General features: G+C 40.9%; 1 protein-coding gene across 5 annotated transcripts in view; it reads right to left on the bottom strand.

Moving 5' to 3' along the window:
• Col24a1 (collagen type XXIV alpha 1 chain) overlaps positions 1 to 23,477 on the bottom strand; it is a 264,470-nt gene that overhangs the window by 8,223 nt on the left and 232,770 nt on the right. For all 5 annotated transcript variants that reach the window (XM_031375746.1, XM_031375747.1, XM_031375745.1 and 2 more), the window contains 5 exons: positions 19,083 to 19,118; positions 18,945 to 18,971; positions 6,527 to 6,592; positions 5,211 to 5,379; positions 2,075 to 2,184 (listed from right to left, as the gene is read on the bottom strand). In XM_031375746.1, the coding sequence (XP_031231606.1) occupies positions 2,075 to 2,184; positions 5,211 to 5,379; positions 6,527 to 6,592; positions 18,945 to 18,971; positions 19,083 to 19,118 (408 nt within the window). The remainder of the gene's footprint in view (positions 1 to 2,074; positions 2,185 to 5,210; positions 5,380 to 6,526; positions 6,593 to 18,944; positions 18,972 to 19,082; positions 19,119 to 23,477) is intronic.

The following is a 23,477-nucleotide window of genomic DNA, read 5'->3' as shown; positions in this document are numbered from 1 at the left end:
CACCATCACCACCATCATCACCACCACCACCACCATCACCAATATCACCATCATCTGAAACTTATTCAAGGAGGACTACAAGTGCAGTGTGAGTTGAAGTCATTGCTACTAAGGAATTTTTATTCATCTACAAATGTAAAATTAGAAAAATATCAGTTAGGAGGCAATGATGCTGGAAGATTAGTAAAGCAACAACAATGAGAAAGAGAACCCCAATGAGAGGCTCAGCTCAGTGGTAGAGCGCTTGCTCAGCAGCCTGTTAGCCTTTAACCTAGGACCACAAGCACCAGAAAAGGAAAACCAATGTCAAAACAAACATCATAAGGAAAGCAAATTTAAACAAAATAACCAAGAAAAGCTCTAGGAAAAGAGGAAATAACTGTGAAATTAAGGTATCGGGATCAAAACATGGGAGTGTGCTCCTTAGGAAAGTTAAAGTTTAAGTAATTCGACTTTGTTTTTACGATTCAGGTCAGATATGTATAGAATACTAGCCTTGCTCAGCCGTGTCACCTGTTGATTACGTGGGGGTGTAGCACCCACCTGACAGGGATGTTAACAGGCTTAGCTTGGTAGGTTTTGTAATTGTTGAAGCCTGATCAAGCAGTCAATAATTATTTTTTCCAAACCTTGACTGTAACTCTCTTGGGATGTGTTTATTAAATTGTTTCGGCTCTGGTATTAGTAGTTTTACTATTCAACACTAATACATTTTCATTCCAAAAATACACACACACACACACACACACACACACACACACACACACACGCACGCACATACACATACCCACACGCACACACACATGCACACACACATACACACCAAACCAACCCCCCAAAAGCAACAAAGGTTAATTTTCCACCCTGTAGCCAGTCATTTCATCTCCAGGGTGCTCTTCAGCACACATTCCTGCCTGCTGCTCTTTCTACTACCTATCACTGGGAGAATCTATTCAGTAATGGAAACAACTACATCATTGTTCTTCACTGTTTCTACAAATATTGTTTGTTCAATATTTCTCTTTTATCTCCTGCCTAAAAATCTGTATGAAAATCCTCAGGCAACTTCTGGGGCATTGAGGGCAAGGAAGCGGACTTGTATTTTACGCAGAGAACTGTACTAGTGTGTCTCTCTTCAGTTAGGAGAGCATGGATCCTCTAGGGACAGAGCAGTACTCCTTCCTCTATGCTTAGGAACAGTGGTGACTAGCCACTGAGATTTCGTACTACAAAGCCATCCTCAGTGAAGGGAGCAGCTCCACAGAAACCAGCTGTGGACCGTGCCTCCAGTCTTGTAAAGATGAGTGGAACACATGACAGACATATGTGTTAGATCTTTGAGAAAATGCTCCAAGCAGTTTAATCAGAAAAAGAAAGAATTATAATTTTGATTTCAAGGGCTTTGAAAACTGGGCTTTGGGGTTTTAGGATACTTGTAACTGTTTCATTCATTCTTAATAGTGCATTTTCAGAATTAATCTTGAAACTTAAAAACAGTATTCAGTGAACTTTTACGGGAGGGGAGGTTGTTTTATGCTAATCACTGGAATGCAACAAGCTTTTGTAGCAAGATTCCTTTACTGATGATACAATTTCCAACAAGGTTGTAGATTGTGGCTGTAGACTATTCATCAGAACAGAGCAGCTGGTTGGAGATTGTCTGAGGTCTGTGTGTGTTTGAAAACACACACAACACTGTGCTGTGCACACTTTAGGGAGGTGAAGAAACAAGATCCATGGAGCACACCATGCTGAACCAATCTTAAAACACACAACCAAGCTGATAAGATATATGGCAGTCTTATTTTTGTTGTTGTTGTTGTTTCGGAACTGGAGATATGGCTCAATGGTGAAGAGCAATTGACGCTCTTACAGAGGACCTGGGTTCAATTCCCAGAACCCAGACTGTGGCTCACAATCATTCATAACTTCAGTTCCGGGGGATCATGATAGAGAATGGTGGAGGGTAATATTTAAATTTCACACTTAAAAATCAGCAATTATATGATGGCGTTAAAAAATTCCTGTTAATGAACACAATACACAAGCACATGTTCTGAAATTCGATACACACCTTGGCCACAGAAACAGGAGATAAACACGTCTGGCCTCCAGCACTAAAGTTGCAGAAGACCTCAAAGGCATCTGAAGAGCATCCAAGATTTGGGTCGATCCAGTATTTTCCTAGCGATTTATAACAAAACACAAAGTCATTTCAATCTCACACTAAACTATACGAACGTATGTACTGTCGCATCTATGAACAAAATCTCCTGAAAAGAAGCCATGTCTGCAGGGACTGATTGGCTGATGAGAATTTCAGTCCTGGGGAGAGGTTGGAATATTTCAAGTCCAGATGCTAATCTCCTGCTCTTGGGCTAGCTCTAGCCTCGCCAGAACAGCCATCCCTTGCCCACCTCTGAGTCTGGACTAATGCCTTGTGACTAACCGGTAGAAACCTTTAGAATCCATTGACTTAGCAGACCATCAGCTTCCACCAAGCCAGAAGTTAAGAATGTCACCAGACAGAATCTTGAGCCTGTGGAAAAGCTCTCCCATCTCACAGTGCCCACCTTTCTGACGCACACACCACTGTGTTGTAAACTTGCCTCCATTTATGACTTTCTTTGTCCTGGAAAACTAATAAAGTTTAGAAAACTTTATAAAATGGCTTCCACATTGGAACATTGGATCTGAGGTAACCTAAATCCATGTTTCTCAGCCATGATCACTCAGAACGACCCCAGAACCAACTATCTTTTATCCCCTTTACGTTCAGAGCTGTGGTTTTTACATAGACACCTGTTGACACATGTTGACACACCTTATCTGTTAAAATATATAACTGATTATAAATATATATATTTAGAGAATGAATGAAAGCTATGCTCACAAAAAGTGTTACCCAGAACTGTATTTTCAAGCACCTACCAATTTGAAAGACATTTTGTTAATTAAAATGATAGCTAGGCTGAGGAGGTGTCAGTGAAGGCCTGCGGTGAGATGGGTGGCTCCATGGGCATAGGAACTTGCCCATGGGCTGAGCTTGCTGACCCTGGCACACAATGGTAGAAGGAAGTTTCTCACTATTTCTTCTAGATTTTTCCCCTACTACTGTGTGAGCAATTCTTATCTAAATAAAAGATGCCCCATCACTCTTTCATTGTTGTTATGGAGCCAAGCTTTGAATTCAGGCACTGTGTTGCACAACGGGTGATCGGATAGGAGTTCCATGGTAACACGATCAATGGTTTATCTTAAGTCTATTTTGTGTGCTTTATGTCTTTTGTGACCCCCAAAGGTTCTAACTGAAAATGAGCTCTGTCCTGAAGGTATTGCTTTCCCTCCTAATGCTTTCATTTCACTTCTGCCCTGGCCTCCGAGTGCTGGACTTGGGAAGGTGTGGCTCCTGCTTGCTTTCATTCCACTTCTGTCCTGGCCTCCGAGTGCTGGACTTGGGAAGGTGTGACTCCTGCTGCTGTGTCCAGACCATGTCCAATACACCTGTTCTCCCTTGAAACAGGCTGTGTCAAAATCATCACCATCCTGTTGTATCATCTATTATTATCTCTCAGGGCAACTACTCAATATTTTAGCTTCTGGCTTGTTACTGCTTTCAGAAAAATGTATGTATAATCTCATTCTTGGTATTTTGTTTTAATCCACATGAACACTTACGTCTTGATTCCTCTGTTCCTGACATTCCAATGTCCATTACTCTAATCATAAAATGTCCAAGGATATCTACCCTAACCTATTCTGGAATTCAACCTTCTTAGACACTTCAGCTCTCTGTTTCTTCCTGCTTCTTCTACTTCTTCAATCAACAGTTTTTCTCTTTCTATTCCACCAGGACCAACTCCCTATGATGTGATCAGTTTTATTGTTTATTTTTACTTATTTACATTTCAAATGTTATCCCCCTTCTCGGTTTCCCCTCCTCAAAGTCCCCTCCCATCTTCCCTCCCTCATCTCTATGAAGGTGATCCCCTACCCACCCACTCCTGCTTCACAGCCCTAGCATCCCCCTACATTGGGGCACCCAGCCTTGACAGGGCCAAGGGGCTCCCTTCCCATTGATGCCAGATAAGGCAGTCCTCTGCTACATATGCAGCTGGTGCCATGGATCCATCCATGTATACTCTTTGGTTGGTGGTTTAGTCCCTGGGAGCTCTGGGGGGTCCCGTTAGTTGATATTGTGGTTTTTCCTATGGGGCTGCAAACCCTTTCAGCCCCTTCAGTTCTTTCCCTAACTCTTCCATTGGGGTCCCCACTCTCAGTATGATGGTTGACATGTGTAAGTGCCAACTAAGGAGTAAGATAGCCAGAGGCCCATGCCAGGCAGCTGCAGCAGGGAGCCAATCTGATATTTTCAGTTCTTAAAGTCCTTGTGTCACTTCCTTTTTCGCCTAAAGTTCAGAGTCCTTTGCTCCCCTGAAGGCTATTCCTTAGGTAAATTCTGAACTCTCGTGTCCTATCACCCCGCTGTACCTGTCCTATGAAACCAAATCCTAAACAAGATGACGTTTCTGACTAATCTGTAAAAAGCAAAGACCGGGCTGGCTGGACTCAACTTTACTGAAAATGTTCTGGAAATTAAGGTTTTAGCAAAACAAAAAGACATTTATTGTACAGATTATTGCAGACTAAACAAAAATGAAAAGGAAATGAAATAATTTTTGACAGTTAGTGTTTCTCTTACTTAAGTGGTGACCGATCCTCTGGGTTTAAAACATTTCCTTAATGCTGTTCCATAAACCCACTTTTATACTCCTGAGCAATGTACTTGAGGGAGTGGGAACCTTCTAAGGGTGATAAGCCACTCTGGTTTGATAGTCACCTGTTCTGGTTGGGGTGTATTTAAGGTCTATTAAATGCCATTTGTAGGGAGGGCTGTGGAATATGATATAAAAATGTTGAGAACTTTGCTGGTTTTGAATTAACAAGTCCTATGGTGGGTTCTTGCCTATCACCCCTTTTTGATTTTAAATATGATGTACACTTTTGCAGATACAAAGTGTGAACAAAGCCCAGGGATGAGTATTTTCCCAAGTAGATCTTCCTCAAAGGCCATTTCAGTGTTGATGAAATTATGATGCTTTTTGCTGACGTTTTATCAAAATGACAGAGATCTGAAGTGAATGCATTACAGGTCCTGAACGTTTTGAACCGACGAAGTTAGACGTGGGGATCTGACAGGAAGGACTTACCATCTGAAACCTTGTACTGACAGCTGAGCAAATCCTTGCAGATCCGGGCCGGGTTTTCTCGTGTGCCAAGAGGGTTCTTGATGCTGCTCAGGAGACTGCTAAGGTAGGTCAGGGTTTTGAATATCTCTGAACTGTGGCTGATTAAAGTCACTTCAGTGTTCTGGTAACTCTGCCAATTTACCATAAGAATCATGTAAGCAAGACAACCCTAGTAACAATTTGGACAAAGCAGAGCGAGACTGCGATCCTAGTTGCTTTTAGGGGGTTGGAAGAGGAAGGAAAGAACATAGTTTTATATCTAACCAGGTATATATATCTAACCATGTTTATATATCTAACCATGTATACTTATTAATCCTGAATCCTGATCAGAGATCAAAGTTTAGTTTGTAAGCTGACAAGAGACTTAAAAGAATTATTATGCTTACTGAATCATGCTTTTAAAACTCCACATCAAATAACTAGTTTTAAATTTTATTTTAAACTTTACTTAAAAATGTTGCAAGTAAAAAAAAAATCACACTGAAGTTTACCAGAACAAAAGACATTATTTAACATAATGATTTCCTGTAGAGTTAGAACAGCTAGCTGTATGGTGAGAACATCTCCTGTACGGTGAGAACAGCGTCTCCTGTACGGTGAGACCATCTCCTGTATGGTGAGAACAGTGTCTGCCGTATGGTGAGAACAGCCGCTCTGAAGCTGAAGAGTACCACTTTGGAGTTTATGTGTTTACTACCAAATACATTTTATGGACTTATCCACCAGCCAAAATGAAAACCCACAACAGAAGGAGAGCTAGAAAAGCAATTAGCTTTATATCGTTGCTCATAAGTCACGTCCACTATGTGCCTGGAGTCTTCCTCCTGCTCTAATATTTAGCTTGTTGCGTTCTTTTTCTCCGTGTGACCCTGCACACACGTACACATGTTTGCAGATCAACATAGATGATCGACTAGATTCAGCAAAGAGGGAAAAGGAGCTTTGCTCTCCTCTCTAAGACTAAATGATTACGTAGTCATGACGAAGTCGACTGTAAGGAATTTGGTTAGCTTTATTTACTCCCTCCCCAACAGTAGCAAATTCCTTGACAAATAAGTCCTTTAAAACTAATATTTTTGTTTTAATATTTTTCTCATGAACACCCTGTGCACGTATTTCTGTTTTATTCCACTTGAAAACAGTTTCAGATTTTCTGTTTTAAATACAATCTTTGAGATAATGCCGAATTTTGGCTTTCAAAAAAAAAATAAAAAAATCCCCCTGTTGAATTTGAATAGCGAAACTGCCAATATAAATAGAGTCAGATATATTACCTCCATCTGCTGGGCAGAATTTGATTCTATCAGAGCTCGAATAGCAGCATTGATATCCACTTGTCTCTGTGTTAAAAAAAAAAAAAAAAACCGATTGAGGTAGCCATAATAAGATCAAGGCTGCTCTGACAAGCTGTGTTCAGTTTGTTCAGGAGCTTTGCTGTGAAACGTACTAGATTGATCTGAATGGAATCTGCAACTCAGGATGACAGCTCTTGCAAATAAGACCCTGCTATCTCAGACGGAAGACAAGACGCTGCCTTCATCCGGATTCCACAGGTCTCACTCATTCCAACAGGACTCGGCCTAAAGTTTTCCAGTGTAAGCTGTTTGTCCCCATGGCAGGAAAGCGTGCACACAGCATTACTCGAATGGAAGAAGAATGAAACACAATCCCCTCATGCAATAAATTGTCAACTGAAGAATAAATAAGTGGAGTAATTTTTAACAGTTCTATTCTTGGAAGGAAAGTAGAATAAAATACTCCTGTCCTGAGGTAGTCACCGCAATACTCAAATCTGATACTTTTGCGGTCTTAAAAACAATTTCTAAAGTTGGAAAATGTGCTATTAGTCCCAAAAGAAATAACATAGCACAAACTCAATCTGCTCCTGCATTTAATAAAAAAGATATTTTAGGAGAAAAACTCAGCAGAACCATTTGTAATAATCTTTCTGTATATACATATGTGTGTGTGTGTGTGTGTGTGTGCACGCATGCGTGCGTGCATGTGTGCGTGCTTGTGTGTGTGTGTGTGTGTGTGTGTATTCCAATAGACATGTATATTGGAATTGAAGACACATGAGCTGGGGGCAGGTCCTGGGAAATCACATCTGTGTAAATGAGCTCAGCCATCTGCCTTAGCTCAGAATAATTATGATGGTGAGGTCTCTTTTTGCATGCCCACAGGAAAGAAGCTGTTTATCAACAGTTCATTCTCAAGTCATGGTTAGCAATCAGAAAAGCCATTTAAGATGATGGAACAATCCATAAAAACTACTTTTTCCGCTTGTCTTCACATGTGGTTTTCATATTGGAAAATAACTCACCCATTCTGCACACACGGGTTTCCAAACACTATGAAAACTATTGAGGAGGAAATGGTAAGCAGTGAAGGAAGTTGCTCCCCTGGAGGCTAACCTTAGAAAGGGAACAAGCATAGATCAAGGGATCCAAAACCACGTGACTACAAATGGTACATGTGCAATGGAAGAAAAGTTCATGGGATGATGAGAGAAATTACGAGTCAAAACTGGGGCTTGCAAGACCTTGTGAGGAAACATTGTCTTGGGATGGCACTGTCTGAGTGGATATAAGGAAGCTGGGCAGTGGTAAGACACAGGTGAGAGCGTCCCAAGCAGAAGAACAACCCAGGCTAAAGTCCATGGGTCATGACCTCTTCAAGAAGCAGAGAAGGTTAGGCTAAGAGTCTTCGGCAGATTAGCCAGTCCTAAAATTGGAGACAAAGCCTTGCTATGTAACTCAAGATGTACTTGAACTGACTGTCCTCCTGGCTCAGTAACTCCATTGCTAGAGTTACAGGTACATGCCACCCTGCTGGCTCCTGGCATGTGACTAAAACTATTAATACAAAACCTAGCCCAGTGGCTCCCCTACTCTTTAGAATCAAAATGCTCTTGGACTTTTAATATGACTGAGTGGGAGTGGGGCTCTAATTCAGGGATAACTCTCCAAACACATGATAGGCCATGGGTTCCATCTTCAGCCCCATAAGACACAAAAACAACCAGCCAAAAGAATAACTGAGTACCCCAGAAGGCTTGCTGATAGGAGTTAGAACTTCTGGTATTTTCCAAAGTAGGAATATGAACATGAAATTTTAAATGACTCAGTTATTGCTTAATATAATAACACATCTATTGTATAATAAATCACTAAAATATTCATATGTACTATTTTATAAAACAAAGAACCCATAAAGGGGGGTTCTGCCTATGCTTTTACACATCTTTTCTGTTGGATTACTGATGGAAGCTAAGAGGGTCACATGGTTTTGCGGTCAGTGGGTTTGTGTTTCCCATGATCATTTTATCATTTTGACTTGGATCATCAGAACTGCCATTCCACCTCGTATAACTAGGCACTGTTTACATTTAGAAGTACAAATTAGAGCCAGAGGGCTTATAAAGCCAAATTTATTATGATTTTGAATTTCAACAAAGTCAACAGACTGCAAAATGTGATAGCCACAGGAGGAATTTTGTTTCCTGGACCTTGTCTTCATTTGACCTTTCTGGTGGTTCCCAGGAAGACATCTAAGACCATCTTTATTCTACCTTATCCAGTGGTCGACATCTAAGACCATCTTTATTCTACCTTATCCAGTAGTCATCCAGTACAACAAGATGCTCTCCAGGAGAGCATTTTCCAAAAGCATATGCAGTGAGTTATTAACTTTATCTGAAACAGCAGGGAATGAAGCAATCACTGAGGGAAACAAAGTTTCCACAGAAAAGCTAGAGAATGTGGTGTCCTTAGAGACTGTCAAAAGCTCGGACAATAGTCCAGAATCTAAAACTCCATGTGATGTTAGCACTACATATGTGTTCCAAGTGTTCTGAGAAGTGCCCAGCCCTCACCTTTGGCTGATCTAGAGGCTCTGTGACAGGTGTAATTGTCAACTGCCTGGCTGAACACTGAGATGGCACCACAATCACACACAGATCCCAGGAGCAAAAAGGTAGTTGTACCATCCCTGATGTCTAAGAAAACCTAGTAGGAAATCTCTAACAGAAATTAACTGAGCACCGACCTGAGCAGAGACATCAGTATTCATACACAGTGAAGAAGGTAGAGATTCCATGGTTCAGGAATGTCAGCCAACAACAACAAAAAGCAACAAGAATAAATTCTGGTTGAGGGGATTTCCAGGGGTGTGACACTGTAGACTGTGAAATGTTTCACTTTTAACAAGGACACAGTTGGAGTTGGTCCTGTGTGTGTGTGGGGAGTCTGTATCCTCAGGATCAACCAAAAGTATAAAAAAATTCTACCTGTACTGAATATGTATAAACTTTTCTGTCATTATTATCTAAGCAATATACTGTAACAAATAGTCTATTACATTGTATTTTTATATGTAACTTGGAGATAACACAAAGCTTACAGGAGCATTTGCAGGAGTTTAACCCTTGTAGGTTATATGCGAGCTATACCAATTTATACAAGGAACGCTAGCATTTGTTGTACTGGGGTACTGGAGGGAGTCTTGGATCAGTGTCCCCTGTGAATTCCAACAGATGACTATGACAAGACATGCAAGAAACAGGACACTGTGCTCACTAGACAGGGAAACAAGCAGTCAACAGAAACTCTCCAGGGGCCAGCTAAATGGCTCAGAGAGTAAAGGTGCCTGCCTGTAAGCGTGATGACCTGAGTTCAATCCCCACTACCCACATTGATAGAGGGCAAGAACTGGCTGCATAGGTTGTCCTTGACCTCTGCAAGTGTAGACTGACACACCTGCTCCCCCTAAAATAAAATAAAATGTATCTGGGAAACAGCACAGATTGTGTACAACAAAGACATGGAACTTAGCTATGGTTGAAGAGTTAATGAAACTGTTTTTTAGGGACTAAAGAATGGCCAATATGTCTTATCAAATAGAAAGTTGCAAAATGGTTTCAATGTAACAGAAGTCACATTGGAAAGGACCACATATAGGACTATGAAGTTGAAGAGTGTCACTGAAATGAAAAGGTTCTGCAGGGACTCAGCAGTAGACTTCAGTGGTGCTAAGAACGTATCACTGACTCTAAAGACAGGTTTATTGAGATTATGTAGTCTGAGTAGAAAGAAAAATATGGATGTAGATGGGCAGAATCTCAGGGATCTGATAGACCCCGACAGGTAGACCAATAGGTATAATGAGAATGCAAAGAGAGGGAGAGGGAGCTAATATTATAAATAATAGCAACAGTCATGCCAAAGTAGATGAGAAACATTAATTTAAACATCAAAAGAACTCCATGAGCTTCCTTCACCCTTAAGGTGAATTGGTAAAAGTTACTTGTAGGTAAATGTAAGAGCATAAAGCTAAGAATGGCTGCACATCTCTATAACTGTTGTAAACTAGGGAGGCTGAGGGCAGATTGGAGTACATATGGTGAGACCCTTTCAACAACCCAAACAAGATTAATGTATTACTTTTCTCATCACTGTGTCTAATTACCTGACAGAAACAACTTTAGGGAGGAAAGATTTATTTTGGCTCATGGTTTGAATGGGTACAGTCCCTCGAGGTGGGAAAGGTATAGCAGAGTTCAAGGTGGTACACAGTGTGGAGCTGGTGCCTTCCATCTCAGCAGACCAGGAACCAGAGAGTTTAGGGCAGAAATGGACATGGAGTTTAGGGTTACAGTCTCCAAAGACAAACCTCTGGGGACTCTCCTCTGTCAGCCATATCTTCTACAACCTCTGTCTTAGGGTTTTATTGCTGTGAAGAGACACCATGGCTATGGCAACTCGTACAAAGGAAAGCATTTAATTGGCTTACAGTTCAGAGGTTTAGTCCATTATTGTCATGATGGAGTCATGGAGAGTATGGTAGCATACAGAGGTTGCTGAGAGTTCTATATCTGGATTCATAGGCAGTGACATACTTCCTCCAACAAAGCCATACCTACTCAAACAAGGCCACACCTCCTAGTAGTGTCACTCCCCATGAACCTATGGGGACCATTTCCTTTCAAACCACCACAACCTACCAAAAGCAGTGGCACCAGTAGGAGCCATGGCACATGAGTTGTAAGGTACATTTCGGACTCAAACTATACCACTCTATTAGTCAAAGCAGTAAGCAAGAACAAAGTTGAGTTGGCTGTGTTGGTGCACAATTGTAATCCCAGCATTCAAGAGGCTTGGGCAGGAGGTGCATGAGTTTGAAGCTAGTCTGGCTTACATAACAAGTTCCAGGCCATGGTGAACTATCTCAGATAAACAAACACATACAAACCAAAAACCCAACAGCAACAACAACAACAACAAGTAACCCCAAAGAACAAAGTTGGGAGCCTCACTTTTGATTCAGAGCCATTGCAAAAGAAACTGCTCTCCACTCTCAAAAGATCGACACATGGATCGAAAGCAGAATCCAGAAAAACTTTCCCATTTGTGGCCAAAGTTTAAGTGAGTGTGCCAAGGCCATCCAATGAGAAAAGGATAGCCTGTGATTAACAAAGAGTGCCATGGAACAGGGTGTCCACATGCAAACAAGTCAAGGCAGACCTCGTAGTATACATACAATTAACAATCAACAACTTTAATATAAAGGCTAACATTGGAAAACTTTCATGATGTATTCGGTAGTGATTTCTTGGAATGATCTCCAAAGCAAAATTAACAGGAGAAAATCATAGACAAATTGTGCTCCCTGAAGAGTAAAAAGACAGTGTATGGAATGGAAGAAATCATTTTCAAATCATATATCAGATAAAGGATTAATATTTGGAATCTAGAAAGAACTTTGACAACCAACTAATGTAATGTCATGCAGTCTAGTTTCTAAAAATGGGCAAAGGACTTGAATGAAACAACTTAAAAGACTGTATACAAATAACTAACACTTTAGGGTAAATGAAATTTGGAACCACGATGAAATACACCTCATATCCATTAGGATGGTTGATGTTAAAAAAAGAAAAGCAGGGTGGGGTGGGTCCTGGGCTTAATCCTGAGTATTGCCTGGCTTCTCCAAAAACAGAGACGGTACTCTTCTGGGTGTGGAGTTCTTGGAAGGATAAAGAGGAAGATGACTGAGATCTTGAGGTCAGCCTAGGCTACACTGTGGTTCTAGGTCATCCTGGGCTAACTAGCAAGACCCTGTCTCACAGTAGCAAACCACTGGGACTGGCCTCCACAACCCTAAATTTTGATTGTCGTTTTCTGTGGTAGTCTTTATCTGCTGAAAAGAATAGTCTTTTTTTTTTTTTAATGAGTGGTTAAGACTACATGTAACTGGGGGTACAAGGACAAATGTTTATAGATTGTTGTTAGGGATCATACTGGTTTAGTAATTTAGTGGCTATAGATTTTCTTCCAGTATCCAATATCCAATATCTATGCTTCCAATATCATACATCATCCACTAGTAGTTAGTTAGGATTTTAGTACTAGGCCTGGTCTCCCTCTTGCTGAGCAAGTCTTAAGTCTGAGAACACTATAGATGAGGGGGCATAAAGATATTAAGGGCTAGAGGATCGGGTGTTTGCTGTGAGACTGTATTTTCTAGTCATATCTGAACCTACACCCATAAAGTCTCACCATCATGCCTTCCCAAACATGAGCTTAACAAGGAAGACACTAATGAGCATGCCAGACTAGATGGAGAAAACCCCACGAGCTCCAAGCCCTACACGGAGAACTACAGGAACTGAGGAAAGCTGGGGGAGGGAGGGGTGGCTTTCCTGGAGAAGAGTCCAGAGTTAGGTTGTCTAGTACCGCATGGTCAGCCTTAAAAACATACACACAGGTAGCCTTATGTGAACAAAACAGGTTATGTTTAGTAAAGTAAACATTTAGAATATATATATATATATATATATATATATATATATATATATATATACACACACACACACACATATATATTTTCTCTCTCACACACATACATGAATGCAACAACAATTAGTGAAAAAACAGGCTATGAATTTGAAGGAGAGTGGGGAGGGGTATGTGGGAGATTTTGGAGGGAGGAAAAAGAAAGGGAAAATATTGTAATTATAATCTCAAGAATAAAAACCAAGCCAAACCAAACCCTGAAAAGAAATGGAAGTGGGCAGCGGCTCGGTAACTCACTACGGCAGTTTCTTAAAAATTTTGAGGATGACTGTGATTCAACAATTTCACTAGCAGCCATGTACCCAAATGTGTCAAAAACTGGGGCTCAGATATTTATATACTCGTGTTCATAATATTGTTATTTAAAATGGCCGAAAGACGGGTGCAATGTAAGCAGTCATCTCGATGAACCAAATGTTACATAAATTTAATGGAATATTATGTAGGCCTACATAATGAAATTCTGATATACACTTATGACAGGATGATAGGTCAAGCAACACAAAAGGAGCAACTCAGCCATAGAAGAGCAAACGTTGCATGGTTAACTGCTGTAAAGTACCTAGCAGCCACGTTCACTGACAGAGGAGAATGGTGCTTGCCAGGGGCTTGAGAGAAAACGGGGACTTAATTAGCTTGAAGATACGGAGTTTCAGTTTGGGGAGATGAGAAAGGGTCTGGAAATGGGTGATAACACTGGTTGCAAAACTGTAGATATCAGCAATGCCATAAGTACATCTCTGTGTACTTAAAATGGCAACTTTCAAGTTACATATACTGAACCAAAATTAAAAATACTATGTACATATGCTGATCATCCAGCAGAGTTTGGATCTAGAGTGTTTCCCTCAAGTTACATATACTGAACCAAAATTAAAAATACTATGTACATATGCTGATCATCCAGCAGAGTTTGGATCTAGAGTGTTTCCCAGAGGTCCACATATGAAAGACTTGGTCACCAGTCTGCTGTGCTGATGGAGGCTGTAGGACCTTTGAGTGATGGAGTCTCATACGAAGAAGCTAGGTCGTTAGGAGTGTGACTTACAGCAGGTTTGGGCCAGGCGGTGGTGGCGCACACCTTTAAATCCAGCACTCTGGAGACAGAGGCAGGCAGATCTCTGAGTTCAAGGGCAGCCCGGTCTACAAGGCAGGTTTGGGATGTCAGTGTCTTTCCCTCACTTGGTTTACATCTGATATTCTATGATGTCAGAGACCTGAAACAATATAGTCAAGTGACTACCACAGAACCTCTGAAACTGAGTCAAAATAACCCTTACTTTGAGTTGTTTCTCTTAGTTGCTTTGTCCCAGGGGGTGCTGGAAGGGATGCTGACTAACTACAAGTCACCGTTGGAGTTGATTCTAAGGATATTCTACAGATGTAAAATGATAGGTGTATTGACAGGACATTTGTGCTAATTGTGTTTGCAAAGATTGGAAGCAATTTACATGTTCACCAACAGAAGACCAAATGAGAGAACAACAGGATATTCCTAAAAGAAATGACTGGTCTACCTTCTCTGATCATGTGTAAGAGAAGAATACAGGGAGGGTCAGCAGAGGTTGGTACTTAATGATGCCAGGCAGCCATCATTTTAACCACGGCAAACAACAGCTCAGTGGAAAAGGCACTTATCTTTTGGAACAGACTTTAGAAAACAAAACCATTTCATAGGATTTAGGGTCATGAAAGTTCTTTTCCATTCTTCATATTTCTGTAATTCCTGCACTATTCCCAAAGTCCGCTAGACCCTTTGGCCCATAGTGGGGATTCATTGGCCCATAGTGGGGATTCATTGGCACTTAGTGGGAATTCCATATGCTGACTTGTCTCTCTTATTTGAAAACCCAGCCAGATGGAGTTAAGAGTTTTGTGGACAGTCATTCAGTAGTAGCTCGGGTGGCCTCATCTGAGCACAGAGCTTTCCTGTGGAGCTGGTGTGGGCGGCGACACTGTAATCTCAGCATTTGAAACTGAGCACTAAGGTGAGCCTGGGACACTGTTTCAGAACAGTGTTCAGTGAAGGGACGAAAACAAAAAAGCAAAGTAAAAAGCTCTAGGCACTCTAGTTTAAGAGAACGTATTACAACATGAAAATCACTTAATGTTTTAAACACGGGCATAAAACTGCCCACATCTGAGTCTAAAGCTGTCAGTAAGTACAGAGAGAGGGTCCAGAATGAAATAAAACAAAACAGCTTCCTCATGTAGCCTAGTAAAAGAGAGAGCGCACATTATGTGAGAAATCACTTAACCCTTTTTTTTTTGTTGTTTACAAGCATGCATATAAAATAGGAAACAGAATAAGGAGTGAGTGGACTGCTAAGAGCTGCGGGGGCACCTCATGGTTTCAAATAATGGGAACTGAGTAAGTCTCATTATATTGTGCCAGAATATAATCCTCTCTCTCCTGTGTTCATGGAGGTGACACAGATCTAACCTGGGGACATCAGGGTTTTGGAGACTGTCCCTTTTTAGAGTTCTAAAGTCTCAAGGTGGGTAGACGGTGACAACGTTGAGGACTAGGAATCAGGAATCAGTTCTAGGATTTGACCTGCTCTGTGATGGAGGTGCGTGTGGTCCTTGAAGCCGGGACCTGTCTGCCACTTCTTAACCCACATCTTTAAATTTCATAGTTGACCCTTGAACTTGAAGCAATTAGCTGAAACTTTATTGTCTCTACCTCATCACACCCCCCAACACATATACACACACATGCACACTCACACACATTCTCACCCTGCTCCTCCCTTTGGCACACCAAGGGCTGTCTCTAGCATCGGGGGTAGATTTCCTCATTGATTTGTCTGTATCATATCAGACACTGGGGTCTAGTCATTACCAGACCCTTAAGCTCACACCACAAACACTGCGTTTTCTGAAGCATTAGCTTTTCATTGTACTCTGGGACTATGGGTCAACTTAATTCCACAGCCTTTGATGGAGGGCCAGGGAATGGAAGCTGGGTTAGAGCTTGTCAAACTTCTTTCATCTTGCTCCACAGCAAGAAATTTTTACACTGTGACAAGGATCACAACTGACAACATGGATTTGCAAAATCACTAGTAGTCTTACTACTAATGATGTACTAGGTTTTTTTTTAATAGTTGATTTTTATTAAGATTCATGTAGCATAAAAGTTACCAGTTTCTTCATTTTAGAACATATAACTGTAGATACAGATGTAGACATGTCTACCCTTTCAATGATGTGTTATACATGTAGCTATCCATGTCAAGCCGTTTTTACACTGGGCCTGGGGATTTGAACTCAGATCTTTCATAGCAAGCACTTTCACCCACTGAGCTGTCTCCCCAGGTCTATTTCCAATACATTTATCTAATTGTATTTTTATTACAAAGGGATATTATAAGAAGCTTACTCAATTGGTTTCATCTTCTACAGAATAACAAATACAATTTGCAGTGTGAAGTAATTGCTGAATAATTACCGAGAGGGCTTGCCATCCTTTGTTTTATTTCTCTGAGTGAGTCACACAATGTCACCCAGCTGGCCTTGGATTTGTGACCCTCGGCTTCCTGAGTATTGATGCTATAGCATTACTTCACATGTCACTGTGCTTGGCCAGGCTTCTACTTCAAACCCTGTCAACTTATCTGGAAGTTAAGGAAAAGTGAAACCTTTTCCTTAGGGGATTCATGCTGAAGTAGTCTGAGGCATGATGCATGGTTTTTGTTTTTCTGGGTTTTTTTGGTGTGTGTGTGTGCAGACATGGCACATGTATTCAACAAGTGTGTATTAAGGACTTCAATGGGAAACAAACATAAAATAAGCATGAAGAATGGAGAACTATCAATTCTATCTCAGGGTACAATGAGGAGCTGGATTAGGAAGGGTTTAGGGCCATGACAGTTGTCACTTCTCCTGCACTAATGATAGACTCAGTTCATACATTGGCCTCTGTAGACAGTATGAAGAAATGTGCTTTCATATTTGACAAAAATAAGGAAGACAGAACATAGGGAGAGGGAAGGAATCAAACGTAACGTTTGTGGGGAACCCATTTGTCTAGCATAGGCATCTTATAGTTTAAGCCTCTTAATTCCTCAAAGTATATATTCATATCCATTGTTATTTTCTCAAAGAAGGAACCATTCAGGTGTCTCCTTCATTATAGTTGTGTAGCAACTCCTTGATCTTCCAGCTGGGAACAGGGACTATACCACCTAATTAGGCACCTAACTACAAACACTTTCTCTACAGCTTTCTAGTTTGCCATTTATTTCATGACTCTTCAGAACTTAGTTTCTTTGGAAGAAACTAAGTATCTTTGGAAGATAGCCCCAACTTCTCAAAGCCACCATAAGTTGGAGAGACAATGGTCAGGCAATGGTCCAGTCCTCACATTGCAAGGACATAGAGGACAAGGGGGATCAGAGAGGCATAGTGTGTATGAAAGATCCACAGCCCTCACTGGAAAAATTATTCCCAGCTGCAAAACAAGACTGAAGGAAATGCAGAGTTCCGAATCTGCTGAGCATGGAACACAGTGGACAGCTATCCAGAACTATCATGATGTAAATGACCCGAGAAGTGCATGTGGAAATGATTATGGCTTGGAAGACATCAAGTTGACCATTACTTGGAGCAGAGAGTGGATGTCAACTGGGAAGGAAATGTGATCACTTTCCACTGTATGTGACCAGGAGACCAATGGGATGAGGTATGGCTAAGACTGGGAGTATAGAGAGACCCTGCATATGATCAGGGCTCAAAGAATCTTTAGAATATACATTAGATAGAGGATCTGAATTGAGAATATTGAAATATCTGTGATAACAGCCAAAGAAATAGAAATGTGATTTTAAAATAAGCCTAGCATGTTTTAGGCTGTGGTAGTTAGATCAAAAGCAAACACATGAGCCATCTGATGGCTTCTCCAGACACTAGCCACTGACAAGGATTCATGTAAAACCCAAGAAAAGAATTATGGTTAAAAAAGTGATTTAAAATGAAGAGCCAAGTCCCAGAAAGAAGAAGAAATGGATTACCTACTATGTACTATCCTGTGCTGGATGCCTTTCTACTGTTTATTGCTCAAAATGAACAAAAAAAGCAGGAAATACAATTACTCTTTCTCTAGATAAGAAATATGGGGTATGGGGCTTGGATTCCAAATTATCATAGCTAGTTGGCTTACCAAAAAGAACTAAGGTATACCAGAAGGATGGGATGACTTTAATAGTTAAAGTTTCATAAGATGGGGGTGGAGAGATAGCTCAGTGGATAAGAGCATTTGCCATCAAGCATAAGGACTTGAGTGAGCACAGCACCCACATGAAAATGCAGGCATGGGCAAGCAAGTTTGCACACCTCAGCTGTGGGAGCAGAGACAGATGTATTGCTGGGTCTTAAGAGTTCCAGGTTCAGTGAGAGGGCTGTTTCAAAGGAATAAGATAACGGATAGATTGAGGAGAGCTGACACCCTCCTTTGGCATCCACAACATACCTGCAACACACGTACATGCACACACACAATATATATACACATGTAATACAATACACAACATATATATATATGCACATATACATATACCACACCATGCACACATGTACATACACATATAACACATATGCAATATAATACACACATATATGTACACACAGTACAACATACACATAAACACATATACACATACAACACACACATAACCCACACATGCAATACAATACACACATGCACATATAAAACACATACCACACCATACACACACGCACATGCACGTGCTTGCACACACACACACACACACACACACACACACATGCAGTTGATATTCTGAGACAGAACAGAATAAAACTAACCAAAAAGACTTACTCTTGGACCAGGTGCTCCAGGTGGACCCTGGAACATAATCACAAAAGAAAAGAAAAGAAAACCCAGTTAGTAAATATATCAAAACCAGGCATTGTATGTTCATCAATGGCAAACAGACATAAATATCAATGAACTCACAGGGGGTCCTGGTTGACCTCTTGGTCCTTGGGGACCCTAAAAGAAATGAAGACAAAGACAATATGTAGATTGCTTTAGATTTGCTATCAACCAAGATCCAACCTCCGATGTTGCCTGTTGATGTTGTGCAGATCACATGATTCACCCTTGATTCTGTATTTAAAGGGTCTCGCCCATAACTATGACCTACAATTCTGAACAACCTGGAAATTTAATTGTGTGTGTGTGTGTGTGTGTGTGTGTGTGTGTGTGTGTGTATGCGTGCACATGTGCATGTGTGTTTGCTCATATGAACAAATTAAATGAATTATGACATAAAATCTTAATTCAGACTAAGCTATTTCTATTAGCACCTATCTAACTACCAAACTGGGACCCTCATTGTTTCTATATACTGTCTCCCAAGTTGTATCCTTCCAAACATCTCCAAGATACTTCTTCATCTTCAGAGTAAATCACATATTATTCCTGTGTCCCCCAACATCTGAGTAATGCCCTAGTTTCTCTTTGTGGTGCAATGGGGCTTTGAGAGGTAATTGGGCCATACAGGTAGACTCTATAAAGCAATTAGTGCCCTTGTAAAAGGAGGCCAAGAGATGATCTGCTCTCCTTCCTGCCACAATGAAGGAAGAAGCAGACGTTCTGTCAACCAGGAATAGAGCAGTCTATCCATCACATTAATGACATTCTTCTTAGAAACTGGAGTCTGATCATTCACAAGACATGCAGTGGCTCTCATTTAGGGGAAAAGGATACACTTCTTAATAGGGTGGCTCACCACCCTATACTGAGCTTCATCCATGTGATAAGTTGTGTGCTGTATTTCCATGTCACACCCCAGAAAGTGAAACAAGTCAGCAGCCAGTAGAGAACAATAAGAATAATAGAGCTAAGTCCAAAAGTTAAGCCAGCTGAATATAGAAATGATGTTCTTAGACAACTCATGCCATTGCCTCCTCTTCAATGTGTGGTCTTTATCAACACATCCTCCACATCTTCTATAGCCAGCTACCTGCACATCTCTAAAGCCTTCTTCCCCCACCCTTTTCTTTTCCCTTCCTCCCATCTTGTCTTCCTATAGATTTTCTCCCTGTATCCCATTTGGCATCAGACTCCCAGTTCTCTTTGGTTAGCCTCCCCAGTACAGGGATTGTAAGTATGTACACCATTCCCAGCACCCTAAATTCTTTCATAAATGAGTTCTCTTGCACATACTCCTGCCTACCCATTCTTTCCATTGAGATAGGTAGAACGCTCATTTCTCTCTCAGTGCTACTTTAAACTCTACAGCCACTGCAACTGCCTGGCATGTCAGTTCCCTTCTATTCAACTAACTACTAATTTATTTCTTCATTCCATAGAGCACAACACTTTGGAAAGTACCTACAGTTTGATAAAATATTGCTTTTTTAGTTTTCTGGAACAAGACTATAGTGCCTGATGCACACTAGATGCTCAATAATTCTTATGACATAATTGAACAACATTAGAAGTGTTATTAATTTAGAAAGTAGGAAGGCTAAATGGGTCCATTTTCGATGCCAAAAGTTATACTGACATTTTTCAAAATGTACTAACAGCAATCATTGCTCATGCCTTACACATCTGCTCGAAGTTAGCTTCTTTGATGGTGAATTGAATTGAACATCATACTGAGTCAGACTCAGCTTATGGTTAGAAGATGGCAAAAAGGAAAATTGATATCCAGCTGGTTTCAAATAATGTTGATACTGTAACTGGCTTCATACTCAGGGTGCTTTATTCCTAAGACTGTTAGCCCTGGTTTTATTGTGACAGCTAGAACAAATAACACACAGTTACTTAAGCAGGCTAGAGAACTCTCACACTATGCCTGATCGATATTTCACAGTTTGTATGGTCTGTGCTTACAAATTTATTTTATTTTTTTTTATGCATACAAATTTAATCAGAGAGCAACCAAAGCTGTTCTCAGAAGCTGCTTGCTAAGTTGCAGGAAAGCCATCATTAGTGACAGTCTAAGTTCAAATCATGCCGAGGTTAGAGTGAATTTGATCCATTCTGAATCAACACTAAAAAAACAATAAACAGCTGTGTCATTGAACCACTTAACATGTTTCTGACATTTACAAAATCCCTCTGATGGTTCAGTACAAAACATCTATCCTATATTTGATTCCAAAAGAGGAATGTACCATAGAAAAAAATGAGCAAATTCTTCCTAGTGCTGACTCTACCAAATTCATTTCAGCTCCTTCCTCAGAGCAAGTCAGCTTACCACAAATACGATCCAATGAAATGCTTAACTGGCCACAAGACAGGGCAGGGCAACCTAGTGCAACAATGGCAGGAGCAGGTCAAGCACGCAATTAAACAAACTGTGATTTCAGCCACATAACGTGTTATTAGTTCCCTCATTCCTTCAGCTAGCACCACGAAGAAGTTAATCTACTTTCTACCTCCTACACCCAGGGCTTTGTAGATAAACTGTGATTTTCCTGAGGGCAACCACATTTGAGGAGATCGCTGTGGTAATGGCTTGAGTGGCTGTACAAAAAGCCTCCATTCTCTTTAAATTGTGCCAGGCTCACTCTGTTCTGTCCCATAATTTGCATGAATCCCTAAACAGCATCATAGCTTATCATTTGATTTAAGAAAACTAGCATGTGACCTTGAATCTGAGTATGTGGTCTTTTCCTTAAGTAAATTCCTTATTTCCTTTCCTTTCTGTAAATGCAGTTGTCATTTATCTTAAGAGTTCTATGTATGTATGTATGTATGTATGTATGTATGTATGTAATTTGCTTTTTAAATTGCTTATTTTATTTATTTACATTTTAAATGTTGTCTCCCTTTCCGGTTTCCCCTCTGCAAACTCCCTATTCCACCCCCTTCCCCTGCTTCTATGAGGGTGCTCCTCTACCCATCTACCCACTCCCGCCTCCCAGCCCTGGCATCCCCTTATGCTGGGGCATTGAGTCTCCATGGGACCAAGGGCCTCCTCTCCCAGTGATGTCAGATAAGGCCATCCTGTGCTACATATACAGCTGGAGCCATGAGTCTCTCTCTTTGGTTGGTGGTTTAGACCCTGGGAGCTCTGAGTGTTCAGGCTGGTTGATATTGTTCTTCCTACGGGGTTGCAAACCCCCCTTCAGCTCCTTCAGTCCTCCCCCTGACTCCTCCACTGGGATCCCTGTGCTCACTCTGATGGTTGTCAGCAAGCATCTGCATCTGTGTTGGTCAGGCGCTGGCAGAGCCCCTCTTAAGCTGGTTCAGTTTTAGAGCAGTTTTCCCATTTAAACTTGGCGACTTCTATTACAGGACGCCTATTCTCTATCTTCCAACTGTCACTAGCATGTTTCTCTTGTCTAGTTGTGACAACTGGAGAGTGCTTCTAGGCTTTGTCAAATATTTCTTTGGGAATAAGGGGCAGATGACTTCTCCTGAGAATCACTGGTTTGGAGGAGCTAATTATAAGTTTTCACAGTATTAAAAGTAAGATTTATTAAACCTCAGAGGTGCTAGGATGGGATCGGTGGATTCGAAGGTTTAAAGCCTTCGCAGGCTGCCTTGTGGCTGCTTGCTTTCTCCGTAGCTCCCTTACCCAGAAGCCTCCTACCCTTCACTTGTCTGAGAGGCTCTGTGACCTGTGAGAAGACACTGTTTGTGAATGGAGAGATTAGGCCCTGATCTTTGTAATCGACACGTTCTTGGGTGCACACCTACAGATTCAGGTCACAGAGATCTCATGTGAAAAATAAGAGGCTCTGTAAGCATGGTTTCCATGGTCTATCGGAGAGTTCAGTTTTTCAGACTGTAGCTCACTGACATAGTACTTGCCTAGCATGATTAGAGCTCTAGGTTTGAACACACAGGTTTGAACACACACACACACACACACACACACACACACACACACACGAGAAACAAAGACACTGATAGATGATAGACAGATAGAAAGAAAGAAAGAATTGTGATTTTTAAGCCGTTTTAAAAGAAAAGAAATTATCCTTCATCTTTATAACTGGAGAAACATGTTATACCCATGAGCACAAGTTAAAAGTTTCAATTTTGAAGTTTGTGTAAGTGTAGGGGAATTTCTAATTGAATCAAAAAAAGTTAGCTTCTTTTTCTTTTTTTGTTTTTTGTTTGTTTGTTTTTCCAAGACAGTGTTTCTCTGTATATCCCTGGCTGTCCTGGAACTCACTGTAGAACAGGCTGGCCTCGAACTCAGAAATCCGCCTGTCTCTGCCTCCCAAGTGCTGGGATTAAAGGTGTGCACCACCACTACCCGGCTTTATTTTTCATTTGAATGAATTATATAATCTAGGAATAAAATATGCATCTATATATTTTAAATTCTTTCTTCCTTTTTAAATATGTGTACGTGTCTACATGTGTACATGTGTGTGTGTG

The sequence above is a fragment of the Mastomys coucha genome, unplaced genomic scaffold (assembly GCF_008632895.1).
Source record: "Mastomys coucha isolate ucsf_1 unplaced genomic scaffold, UCSF_Mcou_1 pScaffold16, whole genome shotgun sequence".
Classification (NCBI taxonomy): Eukaryota; Metazoa; Chordata; class Mammalia; order Rodentia; family Muridae; genus Mastomys; species Mastomys coucha.
Note: the sequence above shows the minus strand (reverse complement) of the source record. Positions and strands in the feature narration are given on the sequence as shown.